Genomic DNA, 17,500 nt, shown 5'->3' with positions numbered 1-17,500 from the left:
CCTTGACTCCCATAAAGGTCAGTAAGAGTTGAGAGTGTTGACTGTGCAGCAGGATGAGGCCCTTTAGGTCTGAACAAAGTAGGGTGACCAGATGTCCTGATTTTATAGGGACAGTCCTGATATTTGGGGTTTTTTCCTATATAGGCTCCTATTATCCCCCACCCCTACCCCAATTTTTCACACTTGCTATCTGGTCACCCTGGAACAAAGTCACACTCTTAGAATGCTACTAAGAATATACTACTACTGTATACTGGACTGAGGCAGAGCCCAGCTGGCCAACGCTTACTCATCTAATTGTCCCATTGGCCTCAGTGGAAAAAGTCCCGTTGACTTGATGGTGACAATATTATTTCTGACAATAATGTTTAATATGAGCAAGTTTCAGAGACTAAGCGAATTTAAGTAAAAAAAAAGACACACTTTATTTATCTACAAGGCAGTAAGTACATTGTCATATCAAAAATTAAGTGCAGAGGAAGCTGCACCAAATGCTAATAAGGCAGCGAAGTCAGAGTCTTATTAAAAACAAAAAAAATCAGTGTCCTTGCCATATCGGTAGAGGTTTGGTATGGCAGTATAAAGAACCATACATTTCTAAGAACTTGATTCAGTATGTGAAACCCAAGTTAGGGAACAATTAGGCTAAACATGGAACGAAACAGATGACATGAACAAGACAGCGTTCTCCCAAACATATGAAGGTGCAATGCATGCTCTTACAAACCAGTGAGAAACAAAACACAACCATACAAAAAATAAAAAAGAAATCTCCCAGGAACAGTGTTCAAAAGTATTGCTTATAAAAAGGGGGCAGGGATGGAGGGGGGAAGTAAATATATAAAAAAATAAAATAAGAAGGTCTGAAATGCTAGTGCATAGTCAATTAGCTAACACCAAAGTTTGTTTTCTTTCCATATAAAGCTCTACTGCCCCTTTTACACTAGCAGCACGTCTACATGCTAAAGTCCATAGCAGCAAAACACAGTATCCATTTGGCATTTACAAAATTAAATTACTGAATAAAAATATAATTTGTTCTCATAAATCTATGTTTCATACAGTAATAATTTTTAAAGCAAGCTAATAAAAATCCCCAAAAAACAGAAACACACAATGTATAAGTGGTCTAGAACCATAAAAAATCAAATAGTACTTCAAACGGTATGGATTTTTGAGCATTCACAATCTTGATCAGTTTTCCCCCTTTGTATAGACTAGCGTTTGTAGTAATGCTTTTTTATTGCAGTATTTTATACCAATGCATTTTGTTCAGTGATTTAGAATAAAACTGTCTGAGTACCTGCTCTTTATAAAAACTCCACACACTTCATCACTGAAATAACAATACTGGTGTATTATGTCTGCTTGATCTGAAAAAATACAAAAAAATCACTTAATTTTTAAAAGTCTGCATTAAGATAATAATTAATTGATTAAAATTCAATACCTAATAATTTAGGCAAGTGTCATTTATTTAAAAAAAATCCTTTTAAGTTGGGTGAAATCCAACAAGAATATGCTCAGTGACTAAATGCACTTTGTGCTGCTCCCAACTGTTGTACCACAACAAAAATATGTTCTTCTCCCATTCATGAAAAGTTTTCATGTAGAGGAATGGTGAATTCCAGGTCAACTTGAAGTGTTTTGAAAACCATAATGCTTGTCTGTAGACCCTTTACGTGACCAGAGTCCGGGCTGAAAATGCATTCATGTATTTGCGTGCCTGCTCGGTAAGGATCATCTGATCCTCTATCTTCCCACAGGATGCTGATTCCCAGGCATTGCTCAGATGCTAAATTTTAAAAACAAGGAGAGAAGTTAGGGTCTGGTAGAATATCATTTTTTTTTTTGTATCATGGTAGCACCTCCAGGCTCCAACTCAGATCAGACCCCAGGGTGCTACACACTATACAAACATACTAGGAGACTGTCCTCTGCCCTGAAGAATTTAACATCCAATTAGATAAGATATACAAAGGAAACATTATTCTATTTTACAGATGGGTAACTGAGGTAGAGAAAGAGATTAAATGATTTATTATCAAACAGGTAGAGCAGGGAATGGAACTCAAATCTCCTGAGACTTCGAAGGCTATCCTTCCTCTGTACAAGAGTATCTTCAGAGAGTTCCCTTCTCTTGCCTTTCGAGTAAAGGCCTAACTACGGACGTTCTTTGCAGGTTAAAAACAGTTCTGACAGATTAAAAACTACAGGTGCCTGTAAATTCCTGCTGGATTTTTATTCTATAAAGATAGATTCTACCTGCCTCTGCACCCCTCAACCAGATTTGATGATCATGACAGCAGCTAACACATAGTTCAACCTTCTTAGCCATTTTCACCTATGTGTAGTGACTAGCACACCCAGTCGTAGATCCACTTTAACAAAAAGGAGAAGGGGGAGAACTGCCTTTCAACAGAAATAACAAGTTAATTATAATTTAAGACATTTCAGTTTTTGGATTATTTACAGGAATTGGAAACTATTCAATACAGTGTTACAGTGAGATAAGCATATCCACTGTGAGGGCTGCGCACAGTGTGTTTGTTTACTCACTATCGGGGTGAAATGTTTTTCATTGCCGTGAGCCACAAGAAGTGTAGGAATTTCAGCTCCTGGAATTTACTAACATACACACATTTTTCTTCTGATCTATTTCTGTTGTTCAAACTAACACTTTTGCTAGGGCAATTTACCATCTAAACACATAACTGCATTATGAGGCAATGCTAGCCATACAAATTTCCATGTGTTCTACACATAATTACTTGATTCGAAATTGTTTGCTAAGAGGGGAATTGTCCTGTTGTTGACAACAAGTTGGTGGATCTCCTGATTGCCTGAAGATCTAAAAGTGTGACCAAATCAGCAGAAACAAACACGAATCCTCCTTTGCCTGCAACATGCAGCATCTTGTACATTTCAAGATCCACACTGCTCAATTACATGGTCATTATCTGCCCTAATTCCAGGACTCTAGCTTAAAGCATGTGCTGTTTAAGGTACTTGTTTTGGCCTACTGAACACATAATAGGCTCCTTAGTTAGTCTCTAACCTGAATTTATACAGAATATTATCCTAACTGGGAACAATGTTATCTGAGACATTTAGATTTGATGCGGAAAGCCATGGAACCAGTATATAATTTGAAAGATTACATAAATGTGTTATCCTAGATAACATTTAACAAATATCCCAATAAAAACCTTGCTGTGCAGGGTGCTGTACAAACACATAGGCAGACATACTCCTTGCTCAAAAGGGGCTTACAATCCAAAGGAGAGAGAATATATGACCAGTGGAGGGAAAGGGATACAACATATAAGCAGTATGATCCGGGTGAAGGCTGGCGCACATCATATTAGCGTTGTTTTCTTTATATCTGGATTTTTCTTTTTTAATTTATTTTTTGCCTTTGCCCATTTATTTTTAGATTCCAAACGCTGGGTCTGATCCTACAGTCTTTTTGCATGCAAAACTCCCACTGACTTCCAGTAAAGTCCCACACCCAGGAGTCCTAGGTCAGGCATGAAATCATTAGGCTCTGCATGTATCTGTGAAGAGAGACACGTTATACACCTAGTTCGACCCAACCTCATCTTGTCATACACCTTCTGGTGTGACTCCGTCTAGATTACGTACCACAGCCAAAAAGCAGGTGTGACATACTTTTCACTTCACAGATGTGCATCTGACATGCCACAAAATGCTTCAACTTCCTCATATGTTTTAGGTAAACAGCTTCCAGTGTACAATTTTCAAAAGCACCTAAGTCATTTACTAGCCTAAGTTACATTTACTTTCAATGGGGTTTAGGCACCTAAGTGACTTAGGTGCTTGTGAAATTTTTACCCCCCACATATCTGGATTCTCTCACAAAAGAGTCAAATTAATCTTTGGTGTAACACCACTGATTTTACTACAGGGTCAAATTTGGTCTCTAGTAAACAGTTGAAAGAAAACTTTCCCGTTTTGTCATTCCAGAAGTCTGATGTTTTAAATGACAGAAGTATGTGTCCCTTTTCCTTATGAGCTTCTGAAGTTTCAATGTGCTGGTCTACTAAAGTAGGTTCAGTCTTCCTTTAAATAGCTGAAAACATATGGCAGCAACATTCCATCTGTCACAAGCTGACAATTTTTAAAAAATGGAACTAGAATCATGCAGAGAGTGTCCCAATTTCATAAACTATTCTTGAATGTAAGGTATTTACAGTGGACTCTTTGCATTAACAGATGTATGTGTTAAAAAATCATGTATCCTGCCATCTCTATATCTCAGCAGGCTGCTACATGTCTGTTATTCCACTTAAAGGCATTAAATAACATTTTCACCAAACTGGCCTTCATTTAAGGGTGCGTCAAGATGGAAGAATCCAATGAAACATTACCAAGCCCTACTTTTGGTGTCTGTTGTCTCCCATGCTACAATGAGGAAGAAGAGTTGGATCAGGCACAAAATATTATGAGGAGTATAGGAGAATTCAATGGATCCACAACATGCTTCAGTTTAAAGTGACTTATATGAGCTTTGCTCTATAGACATGATGGTAGAGTTTGACTTCTAATATGTTTTCTACCTGTACTAGAAATTTAGACTTCATTAATTTCTCACACATACACACAAAGCACAAGTGAAGAGTCAAATTCTTTAGTCCAATTTAAGTCAGTATGAGTTTTGTTTGAATAAGGACCACAGAATTTGGACCAAAGTACCCATGTGATTTCTATCAAGGTTTTCACTCTTGTGGTTTGTTATTCAGATAATGTTTTTAAAATGTTAGAACAAGCCCCTAACAAAGCACAATGCCTTTGCTCTGCCAGCATTGCAGCTCACTTCTGGAGGCATGTGTTAAAGTCATCTGAACTCGAGCAACTCTACTTCCACTGTTGGCACAGATCGCTAGGTCTCACAACCCAGGCAAAGCATATTTCCGGATGTAATACAGAAGTCCAAGAAGCCACTTTGTAAAGAGGGAAAAGCAACTTGAAGCCTGAGAAGCACAATGAACGGCTCTTTCCATGCCACCAGATAGCAAGTGTGTCAATAGGGCTCAGCTGCAAGAGAATTTCAACATGAGTGCAGAAAACAGAGCCTAACATTCACATCAAAAGATTAAAAGAAAGGGACCGGGGGTGAGCAGAAAGCTAGGGACATAAAGAAAACAGGTCAGAACCAGACACTAAAATACACTTTTTAGAGAGCCCTCATTATCTTCCCTGTTTTGGAACTCACTTAACAGTGCCTGACATAGGCAAAACTGTTGACATCAATAGGAGTTTTGCTGCACAAAGACTAAAGGATTGGGGCCATAATTAGAAGCCTTAGGGCATGAGCCAAAGCCCATTGAAGTCTAACGGGCTTTGGATCAGCCTTTAAGTCTGCATATGGCTAAAAATTCTTTCAGCCTTCTGTTACCAATATTTCTGTAGTAGTAGTTTTATTCTTTCACTGACGTTTTTTTCCTCTCTTTAAATTAGAATAATGGAAAAAAAAACAGAATATATACACTATCATGAGTTCCCATACAATTCTAGCCCTGTCATTCTCCTTGGTTCATTTTTTGCATCAGTAATCCTACCAGAACATCCTTCTCTTGGCAGAAGAATTATCTCACTTATCCTGTAACGTGCCTTCAGCTGCCCCAGGCAGAAGTGAACTGTAAACAAACTGTTAAAGCTTTAAATGGGATATCCAGTTAAAGCACTTTAAATAAAAACTTGGATCCTTTAAAGAAAACAAAACAGTAAGGCAAGACAAGGCTGTGCAAAGGTGCTTTTCTGACAGAACTAGCCTTTCTGCACGCAGGGTATGAATTGCCTTATATTATGCTGTCTGTATATTTTTAAAACGTTCTTTCAGCATTACCACACTATACTTGCAGAGAATGGTACTCACAACAAGCACTTCTGTAGTCACGTAATACACAGCTACTACACTGATGGAAATATAATAAAAATCTTTGGGCAAAGACACATATTGGAAGATATATTTAAAGCTCCCTGGACCAGATTCTGATCTCAGTTAGGCCAGTGAAAATCTGCAATCGCGTCACTGAAGTTATTGATGTTCCTCTACATTTGCACAGGTGTATCTGAGCAGCATTTGGCCCAGTTGTTCCGACATTAAAGAACTGTCAAAGACATTCTAAGGGGTGAGATTACTGACAGTGTTTTACCCTCCTTCTCTACTTAAAGAGTATGTGGAGTACTGAGACCAATTGCAACCTATACTGATATTTTTTGGCTGACTTCATAGGCGCCGACTCTGTGGGTGCCCCGCAGCTGGAGCACCCACGGGGAAAAATTAGTGGATGCTTCACACCCACCGTCAGCCAAGCTCCCTCCTCCTCACCTCCTTCTCCCCCTACAAATGCACGTCCCTGCTGCTCTCCCTCCCAGCGCTTCCCGCCCTTCCCCTCCCCCCGCTGCCTAACAGCTGTTTGGCAGTGCTAGGACTTTCTAGAAGGGAGGGGGGAGGAGTGGGGATGCAGCATGCTCAGGGGAGGAGGCAAAGAAGAGATGGGGCGGGCAGGGGACTTAGGGGAAAGAGGTGGAATGGGGGCAGGGCAAGGGTGGTGCAGGGGCAAGAAGAGGCGGGGCAAAGGTGAGGCCAGGGGTGGGTGGGAGAGGGGACGTCGGCACCTATGGCTGAGTTACAGCATGCCATTAGACGTGGGTTTACAGTAGAAATGCAGAGCTCCTTACTTAATAGTAACAGCAGAATAGATGCCCTAATAAAGCATTTCCCCAACAGAACATAATACCCATCAAAGATAACCTTAAGCTTTCCTATTTCATCAGTATTTGGAACCAAGGCATGTTTTTTCACTAGCTATTTATCAGTTCCATGTGAAGATTAATGCGGATGTCAAGCTACTGTAAACTAATTCTATTTCATTTGCTTAGGAAATAATCAGTTCTAATTTGCTTAAGTAGCAGCAATAAAATAGCACTAATGATATGTCTACACTGCAAGTAAACACCTGTGGCTGAACCATGTCGGGTGAACTGGTCTTGCAGGGCTATAAAATTGTGCTGTAGACATTTGGGCTCTGGGTGAAGCCTGGGCTCTGAGACCCTATGGGCTGCAGCCTGAACATCTATACTGCCATTTTACAGCCCCAAAGACTGGCATGGCCAAGTCAGCTGACATGAGCCAGCCACAGATGTTTAACTGCAGTGTAGACACTGGCTCTTACTGGAGCACTGAGCAATCCCCTCCCCTACTGGTGTTCTTCCAATTATACAGATATGTAGCCCACGCTTGCTAAATAAAATAAAATGTCAAGGCCCTTTGGCTTTTATAATTATACGGATTATATCAATGTTAGGAACAAGCATTTGGTGGTGATAGGGCCAAAACCTGGAACCCTGTTTCAGGCAAAATTCACATTTGGAACCAATGAGAGTTGTCCTGGGTAAGGATAATGGGACGAACACTGAGCACTTGTCAGATTTTGTCTCCAAGTAAAGACTTCAGGATTTTCCCTTTAGATTTTTCTTCCCCCTTTAGATTACATTCTTTCAATTCAAAGCTTAGCTCATAATGCTGCAATGGCCTCTCTGCTGCCATGTGCCTGTAACCCTTCTGTGGTCTCTGAAAACTGTTTGAAGGAACCACAGCTGCTAAGGCAGCAGTCACCTCTGATGCATTTGGCACCTAAGTTATGCTGCCCAGAGAGAACACTGTTGCACAGACTGATTTTCCCCTGACTTCTAACCTCTTCTGCTTTGCACAACTGAAGGAAGCAAGGTCGCCTTTGTATCAGCCTAGAACAGAGAGAGGGGGCTACCCAACGAGCAGAAAACATAATATATCATGGCCACACTTCCCTTCCACACAAACTTCAACCCTTCTAGCAGGATTAGGGATGTTCTGATCCCCTGCTTCACTCTGGGAACAGAGGGAAACATATGGCCTTATGATCCCAATATCCCCAGAAAGCCAGTCACTAGCAGATTCTCCACAAAGACCTCTGCTGCAAGCTATATATGCTGTCTCATGTGTATGTGTTTCGCTTTCTAGCGTAACTTCAATATGCTGAAAGATCCACAAAATGAAAAAGGAGAAAATTAAAGATCTTGTCAACTATAACAATGGCCCTTGGAGAAGACTAACAAGGCCCCAGAGTAGAAATAACTGTGTTTTTAACTTCCATTAAACTCATTCTTTAAAAGAAAATTAAGATTGTGACATAAACCATTGAAAGTCAGGAAATTCAAACTGAAGGGTGTCAGTCTGTGGTTAAAAAGAGGAAAGTGATGGGAGCTAAAGGTTTAAGATGTGCTGTTTAAACATGCAAGGCTTGTACAACATGTAGTTTCCTTTTGTTATTTCTAAACAAATCAATTTTTTTAGAAGTTTTATATTTTAAAATGGCTGCTATGAGGTGACGTGTTTTGTCAGAGTGAGGACTGCAGGACTGGGTGTGCAGTCTGTGATTTAGCCTGATTTTCTTTCCCTGGTATTGTATATTTCTGTGATCTTTCTTGTTATCTGATAGACTAGTGGATATGTCAGTCTACTGGGTGAATATGTAAATGTTCTTTAAAAGGATGTGTATTACACTTGAACAGCCAAATCCTAAAGGCTTTGGAGAGCCAGGCTTTACTTAAGACAAAATCCCACTGAAGTGAATCAGTTTGCCTAGGTAAGGACTTATCCCAAAGTCTTATCTCTTGAAGTCCTTACTCAGGCAAAACTCCATCTGCAGTGAAATGGAGTTTGTTTGAATTATGACTGTGAACAGACTCTGGGTGAAATTTACCAATCATAATCACTACACTCTGAATGGCCTGGGGGACATCCAAAGCTTTCAGATAACTGGGTGTTCAGATAAACAAAGATGTTCATTTGAGATGGGGTCTAGCGGCTGGGCAGTAAAGGTTCAGATACAGCTACTTCAAAGTGAGTGCATAAAATCATTCCCAGAGACTAGTTATCCATGGTTCAAAATCAAGCTGGAAGAACATATCAAGTGGGGTCCTGCAGGGATTGGTTCTGGATCCGGTTCTCTACAATATCTTCATCAATGATTTAGATAATGGCATAGAGAGTACACTTACAAAGTTTGCAGATGATACCAAGATGGGAGGAGTTGCAAATGCTTTGGAGGATAGGATTAAAATTCAAAATGATCTGGACAAATTACTTCAGACCTTTACTCCAAATAGGATGAAATTCAGTAAAGATAAATGCAAAGTACTCCACTTAGGAAGTAACAATCAGTTGCACACATACAAAATGGGAAATGACTGCCTAGGAAGGAATACTCCAGAGAGGGATCTGGGGGTTATAGTGGATTGCAAGCTAAATATAAGTCAACAATGTAATACTGTTGCAAAAAAAAAGAAAAAAGCAAACCTCATTCTGGGATGTATTAGCAGGAATATTGTAAGCAAGACACAAGAAGTAATTCTGTTCTACTCTGTGCTTATTAGATCTCATCTGGAGTATTGTGTCCAGTTCTGCATGCCACATTTCAGGAAATATGTGGACAAATTGGAGAAAGTCCAGAGAAGAGCAACAAAAATGATTAAAGGTCTAGAAAACATTACCTATGAGGGAAGATTGAAAAAACTGGGTTTTTTAGTGTGGAGAAGAGAAGACTGAGGGGAGACATGATAATAGTTTTCAAGTACATAAAAGGCTGTCACAAGGAGGGAGAAAATTTTTTCGCCTTAACCTCTTCAAGACAGGACAAGAAGCAATGGGCTTAAATTGCAGCAATGGAGGTTTAGGTTGGACATTAGGAAAAACTTCCTAAATGTCAGGGTAGTTAAACACTGGAATAAATTGCCTAGGGACGTGATGGAATCTCCATCATCAGAGATTTTAAAGAGCATATTAGACAAACACCCATCAGGGATGGCCTAGATAATACTTAGGCTATGTCTACACTACAGAGATTACAGTTGCACAGCTATACTGATACAGCTGTGTCACTGTAAGTTCGCTCACATAGTAGTTCTATGCTGCTGGGAGAGACGTTTCCCATCGACATAATTAATCCACCCTCAACAAGCAGTAGTAGTTACGTTGGTATGAGAAGCTCTCCCGTTGACACAGTGCTGTGCACACTACTGCTTATGCAGACATAATTTATGTCACTCATGGGAGTGGAATATTCACATCCCTGAGCAACATAAGTTTTGCCAACTTAAGTGGTAGTCTAGGCATAGCCTTAGTGCTGCCTTGAGTGCAGAGGACTGGACTAGAAGACCTTCCCTTTCAGTCCTACGATTCTATGATTACTAGTAAAGCTACCTAGGGAGATAACATTTAGAAAATGGAGCAGGGAGGGGACCAATGTAAGGGAAAGCTTACTGAATATAAACAACAAGGAGTCCGATGGCACCTTAAAGACTAACAGATTTATTTGGGCATAAGCTTTCATGGATAAAAAACCCACTTCTTCAGACGCCTGGACTTCTTGTTATTTTTGTGGATGCAGACTAACACGGCTACCCCCTGATTACTTACTGAATATAGTTATGCAGTAAAGAGTTTCAGCAGTTTTATACCTGTTGGAAAACATTCGGCTTTTACTACATACACAGGATCCTTCTGTAGTGGATGAAATTAAGTTGATGAGATTGTCCCTACAAGTTTGAGGGAGAAATATTGGTCCAAATTCATTGCTGATGTAAATCCACTGATGTCAACAGTTACACCAGGGATGAATTTGGTTCTTTTGTTCTTTATCTGCAGGTCACTAATGCTAATTTGGATTTGTTATGAGAGACACAAAGTCAAACCCTGATGCTGCATTACTATAGAATGGCTGTCAAGTATCAGAGGGGTAGCCGTGTTAGTCTGGATCTGTAAAAGCAGCAAAAAGTCCTGTGGCACCTTATAGACTAACAGACATATTGCAGCATGAGCTTTCGTGGGTGAATACCCACTTCGTCAGATAAAATGGGTGTATTTCACCTCTGGGGGAAAAAGAAGATGAGTCATAATAGATAAACATTTCAGCTTGTTGCCCCATTCTTCATTTTTATTTTATATTTGGGTTGAACAATGAATGTCTCTTTGTCAAGTATGGAGAAGAACTTAACCTTAGAACTATTGTACCAAGGTGTCTTGTGTCAGCTACTTGTTTTTTTAATTATTATTACTAGTTCTTCCTTCAGTTTCCCAGTTATTAAGTATTAGGCTAAGTTATGAAGTCAGTTTTTATTCCTTCCCTACTTAGGTGAAATGCCCTTTTGGTCAAATCCTGAGAGGTGCTGAACACTTGCTGAGCATCCTTCATGCCCACTGAAGTCAATAGCATTTTTGTCTGATGGAAATGTGTCAAGATTTTGTATAGAAATTAAGCCAAAGCTAGGCTGATATATTAAATCACAGACATAGCAAAACTCCCCACAGGTACTGATATGAGGAATGAGAAAAAAAAAAAAGAATAAGTCCCTTGGATGATAACAGTTTATAAAGAAACTTACTTTGACAAAACAGGAAATGTAACTTGATTTAATATTTCCAAAGATCAAAATATCCCATTCATCAGACAGTAATGTTTTGTAAGTCACTAGGGGAGGGATTTTCAAAAACTCCTAAGGAGCTCAAGTGCTGATTTTCAATGGGATTTTTGCTCCTATGTCATTTAGGGAGACAAGGTGGGTGAGGTAATATCTTTTACTGGACCAACTTTTGCTGGTGACAGACACAAGCTTTCAAGCTACACAGAACTCTTCTTCAGGTCTGGGAAAGGTACTAAAAGCCTCACAGCTAAGTGCAAGAGCAAACAGATAGTTTAGCATAAGTAGTTAGCACATATTCTAAGGGACCATTCAATGTAGAGTGGCCCATTAACACCCCTGTAGTCATAGGACAAAAAGAGGGGTTAGTGGATTATAGAGTATTGTAATAAGTCATAAATCCAGTGTCTCTGTTGGACACTAAAAATCATGGACTGAATAAAGTTATGAATTTAAGCTCCCAGGCTGGTCTTTTGAAAGTGTGGTACAGGTTTCCTATTTCATTTAGGCATTTTGGAAAATATCACCCTAGAACCTTAAAATTCAGTGGGGGTTTACTTTTCCATAGACGTGTTCAGGATTTAGCTAGACAACTCTCAATAACGCAACCTGATCTTATAAATATTGACTAGAATGTGCTGAATTTTTTTTTTTTTTTTTTTTGGACAGAATGCTTTTTCACCAGAAAATGCTCTTTTGTCTAAACTGCTGATTGTCAAACTGGGAAGGAGGGTGCAATTCCAAAGGCTTGACGAGGTTATCAGAGGCGCAGTGGCTGGCTGTCTGCAGCAGGGAGAGCAGGCAGGAAGTTCCCAGCGGTTGGGGACGGGAAGAGAAAGCGCAGTCCTGCCATGCCCCAGCAGCAGCCTGTTGCTCTCCCCTTCCTCAGTTCCCTGGCCACTGCAGACTGACTGACTCCCCATGTGCTTTTCCTATTGCTGCCCTGTCCTGTTCTGTCCTGGATATCTGGCAGGCCACAGCCCCGCATATTTTAAAGCCTCTGGAGCCTGCAGGAACAAGAGACTCTGGGCAAGGAGGGTGAAGACCCTAGTCTGTTCCAGTCTGTGCTGCCACAGGCACGAGGTGCCTGTTGGGGTCCTGCCACCACACTGTACATGAGCTGCCCTCTGCCCTCAGTGAGTCTCTTTCTTCCCCAGATGCGCAGGAGTTGGGGAAGAGGCCTATATGTGACTCCCATGAAGAATGGAGGTGCAGCAAAAAACATGTGAGAACCTCTGGTTCATATTGAAACTTTGCACTGGCATGTGTTGATTTTGAAGAAATTGGGTTTAGAAAAGAATATGGAAAAGAAGCATTCTGATACAGTGAAAATGTTCCATTTAATTGCTGAAATGGAACACTTTTTAAAACAAAATTTCACTTAGGAATTTATTTTATATTATTAAATGTGTATATATATATTTAAAACTCAGCTTCAAAACAAACTTTTGATTGGCTCAAAGCAAAAATTTTTCAAAAATTTGGTTCTGCAGGAAATTTCTAAATTCTTTGTTTTCATTCCAATTTGGAAAGAAAACAAAATTCAGAAACTGTGGAATTTCCTGCTAAGTAGAAATTCTGGTTCTCACACAGTTCTACTACTGACATTAACATATTATTAACATTTGAAATGTAGAAACATGGACAGACTTATGATCTTTTAATGTACTGCTTTATACACCATGGTTTGAGCTGATTAATCAAAGATAGATTTTGCTGCTTTGTTGAACTGTAATAAATAACCAATATTCTTATTAATGCAAATTCAAAAGTAGGTTGTTTATCTGTAAAACTATTCTTAATCTGTATTAATTAAAGTAAAGGTGATTCATAAATGCTGAATCATACTATTACTGGCTAGAGAGGGAGGGCAGGAGTGTTAGTGGTATACTGTAGAACACATGCCTGAGAACTAGGAACTATGGGGTTCTAATCCCCACTCTCAATGACACACGCCCTGGCACTGGGCAAATCACTTAAATATCTCTGCCTCAGTTTTCCCCATCTGTAAAAAGGTGAATAATGTTATTTAGCCATCTAGCTTAAAAATGAACACTGTGAAGGAAGATTAATTAGTCAGTATCTATAAAGTGCTTTATTCCTGTTTTATTCAATTTCCTCACTGTTCAGTGTTGTTTTCTAGGGCCTGATTCAAAGAACACAGAGATCAATGGGAAGACTTCCAATGACTTAATTGGATCAGGCCTATGTTGTTTCTTTTGAATGTTAAAAAGCTAAAAAAATTATTTGTTAAAATTTGGCAAAACATACATATGTAAACACTTACTGTATCTTGCCTTATTCGAATTACAGTAAAACATACAAACATTTGATACAGTCAAGAGAGACCGATACAAAAAGCTGGACAAAAGACTTGTGGAGTTAAGAGGTTTTCAAGTGGTAGAGTTAAACATGCGTCTCTGGGATCATCTTATTTTCAGCTAAGAAAGGAATAGCTTGACTGTGCCAATCCGCTACATTATATTGTATGGAGTACCACTGAATGGACAACCAGATAAAGTGAGGCACAGATAAAGTGAGGCCTTCAGTTTGCTAAACCTTGGTCAATTAATCTTAACATATCACCTTTCTGTACCTGAAAACTTGTTAAATCATTCTGTAAGAGATGTCTAGTATACATATAGAGAGAGATTTATATCTGAACATCAATTACCTGCAACGGACTAGCCAATGGCCTGTTTCTAGGTACGGCAAATGTTTTGTGAATGCTTTCATCCTGTTCTGACACTGGCATCTTTAAAACGGAACTAGTAAGAAGATTCTAAACAAAAAAAGAAAAGGTAATATTTACAGGAATTTTCATAACACTCCATTTAGAAAGACCACGAACAACATGTAAGTATTTTAAAAACAGACCCACCCCAATTGCATGTTGGATAATAGTATGCCTTGTTGCATAGGGAGCCAGGGCTATCTCATCCCTGAAGTCTGATTATAGACCAGCATTATAAAGTGTAGAGTAAGGCCCTGATCCAGTAAAACACTTAAGCATTATTTTAAGCACATGAACAATCCTAATGAACTGAATAGAACTACTCAGAAGTTTAAAGATAAGAACGTGCTTTGCCAGAATGGGATCCAAGTGGAAATGCTTTTCTTTTACCAGTTCTAACTCTGTGATTTAGTCACTTTTATATAGAGGTAGAGCTAGCTCTCTTCTAAGTGGATGCCTTTTACAAAGACAGTCAGGAATGCCACACCTATATCTGAATGCTTGCAACTCCCACTGCCTTCAGTGGGAGTCACAAAGTCTAATTAAGACCAGAATTGCCCCTTGTCTTTCACATATGTGTAGAATACACAAACACGCAGATGGCACTACATACATAATGAACCAATACTTTTCCTGTTAGGAAGTTCAAAAATAAATTGTTCTTTCTCTTGCCGTTACGAATATTGGATTAAAAATGAAGAAAGAGTTCTAGAGTTTGGACACTTGTACGTACTGGCACATCTTCCATGGTAGACGCATGTGTGAAGAGCTGAGTGTTCAGGTTTTCCCCTTCCCAGTGATTTGAGCAAAAGAAGTTTCCAGCTTTACCTGTTGGAGACTCCACCTGGAAGCAGAAAAGATACAATGTGTTAAAAGGCAATGTCCAGCTTATCATTAGAATGTTTATCCTTTAAGTTACTCAGCAACTGGACTGGTCTGCAGGGTCCAGGTATCCAAAGACACAGTTTAGCCCTTTGTAGCAATTTTGCTCTTTACATCCAAAACTTCTTAAATATTCAATTAAAAAATAACAGATCTTTGAATATGTGCATTCAGATATTCACTAGTTCCACTTTCAGTTACTTATACAAGTTGCAATTCTTTTTTAAAAGTAGTGACAGAACATGTATTTTGGGACTTCACATAAATGATAAATTAATGTAATGAGATATTTTCAAACCATCGGACTTCTAGGTCACTCTGTGTAGTTTGGTCCTCATTAGGTTATTTTATATATTTCACCAATATTAGAAAAATTAGTCCAAATTTCTGTATAAATTTACCTTTATAAGATGCAAATAATGCACATTATAATAGTCTTAACCAAGTCCCACTAGAATCAACAGAAAGACTTCCAATGAAGTCAATGGAAGATGACTTGGGTACTAATAGCTAAGACTGCCTGTATGTCATTGAGATCACAGAAGTCACGGATTCTGTGACTGTGACCTCCGTGACTTCTGCAGTGGCCAGTGCTGGCTCAGGGGTTGCCTGAGTCAAGCAGCCCCTGGGCCAGCAGCAGCAGTTTGTGTGTAGGAGGAGCCTCAGGGCTGGGGCAGAAGGTTGGTGTGCAGGGGGGACCGCTTACCTTGAAGGGGTCCTGGCTCCCACCGGCATGTCTCTACAGCTAGGCGGAAGGGCCAGGGAGGCTCTGCCCATGCCAGTAGGCACCACCCCCACAGCTCCAATTGGCTGCAATTCCTGTCCAATGGAAGCTGCGCCTGTGGAACTGGCACTTGTGGTGGGAGCCCCCCGGCTGACCCTCCCCCTAGGAGCTGCAAGGACATGGAACTGGGTAAGGAGCCTGCAAGCCCCACTAACACTGCTCCCCTCCCCCCGAACCAGCGGGGGTCCCAGGCCACACCCTCCTCCAGCACCCACAGCGCCCCCGGACCGTGTGGCCCCACCAGCCCAAGTTTTAGTTTGGGTTATATAGTAAAAATCATGGACAGGTCACAGGCCGTAAATTTTTGTTTACTGCCCATGACTTGTCCGTTACTTTTACAAAAAATACCCAGGACTAAAAGGTAGTCTTACTAATATTATTATTAGTAATTATTTAGCTCATATATTTTATTATTTAGCTCAGGCACTAAGATCTTGAAATTCACCTGGAAAAAAAGACACATATGATTGATTGAAAATAAAACTTTGATAGAACCGTTTGCTGTGAAACTGATTTAGGTTACCGCATGTAAAAGTTTTATGCCTTACCTCTTGTTTGATTTTTTTCACCAAAGGGATTCCACTTTCATGTAGCCCAGACACAATTCCAGATTCATCAGATTCTTGTTTGATAACATTGTGCAGGTCTTCTACAAGATGAGTTGGAGTTTGAGGCTGAAAGGCAAAAAAATGTATAGTTTATGCCTCAGGAACCCCCTTCACACTAATATCAAAGTGACTTTTATCACCATTTCTTTCTTACCAGCATCTTCAAGGGGCCATATTTGATTTCTTGAGCTGCAAGTGCATTTTTGAATGGAGTAGGTGTTCTTGGAGAACTCTCCAATATTGACCTCTTGATGGCAGGAGTTCTGAAGCTTTTAAAATGAGCGAGAGAAAAAATTTGTTACAGAGAATGTGTTTGAGCATCTTTGTTCTGACCCTATAAGTCAATGGAAAAGTGACCTATAGTTAAAGACAGATGGATTTTATCAAATATTATCCTGTGATAATGCCATGTGTTCACACTATGCTATTTTACTTTTACGGAGGAATCACATGTTTTAATTTAATGTAAAACAATAATCTAATAAATTGACTGTATATACATGAGTGTTACCCATTCAGAAACTCTGTAATGAAAAATACAAGTATTTTTCTAAACTAAAGAAAATCCAAATAAAATGCATCAACAAACAGGACTGTAACAAGCAATCCAGCATTTTGTGCTGGCTGAGTCCTAAACTGGAAAAATAAACCCCGGTGAGTCTGAAAATACAACGTTAAAATAAAAAGGACTTACATATTGTTTTCCTTCTGAGGCTTAAAAGTTTGGTCTCTGTGAAGTGGTGTTGTAACAGACACTTTATGACCACAGAGTGGAGTGGAAGTTAAAGTAGGATTGTCCAGGTCCAGATTTTCATGGTTGGCTGAGGTGTTTAGGAACTGCAATTATGGAAAGAAAAAATAGTATGAACACCTAGATGATGATTTTGCCTTTAAAAGTTAGTTTTGCTGAGCAAAAATGAAAAAAAAATCATCTGTCTAGATAATTAAAAGATTATTTTTATTGACCCACATATAATTCTATGTGTGGTTATTAGTGTCTGATTA

At 39.5% G+C, this 17,500-nt stretch overlaps 1 protein-coding gene across 8 annotated transcripts in view; it reads right to left on the bottom strand.

The window, feature by feature from the left end:
* Positions 1-400: 400 nt before the first annotated feature.
* MYB (MYB proto-oncogene, transcription factor) overlaps positions 401-17,500 on the bottom strand; it is a 33,078-nt gene continuing 15,978 nt past the window's right edge. For all 8 annotated transcript variants that reach the window (XM_030556365.1, XM_030556371.1, XM_030556370.1 and 5 more), the window contains 6 exons: positions 17,190-17,332; positions 16,650-16,764; positions 16,436-16,561; positions 14,955-15,065; positions 14,162-14,269; positions 401-1,795 (listed from right to left, as the gene is read on the bottom strand). In XM_030556365.1, coding sequence (XP_030412225.1) covers positions 1,679-1,795; positions 14,162-14,269; positions 14,955-15,065; positions 16,436-16,561; positions 16,650-16,764; positions 17,190-17,332 — 720 coding nt within the window. In that variant the 3' untranslated portion in view covers positions 401-1,678. The remainder of the gene's footprint in view (positions 1,796-14,161; positions 14,270-14,954; positions 15,066-16,435; positions 16,562-16,649; positions 16,765-17,189; positions 17,333-17,500) is intronic.

Source organism: Gopherus evgoodei, chromosome 3 (genome assembly GCF_007399415.2).
Source record: "Gopherus evgoodei ecotype Sinaloan lineage chromosome 3, rGopEvg1_v1.p, whole genome shotgun sequence".
Lineage (NCBI taxonomy): Eukaryota > Metazoa > Chordata > Testudines > Testudinidae > Gopherus > Gopherus evgoodei.
This window is presented reverse-complemented; position numbering and strand designations above follow the sequence as displayed.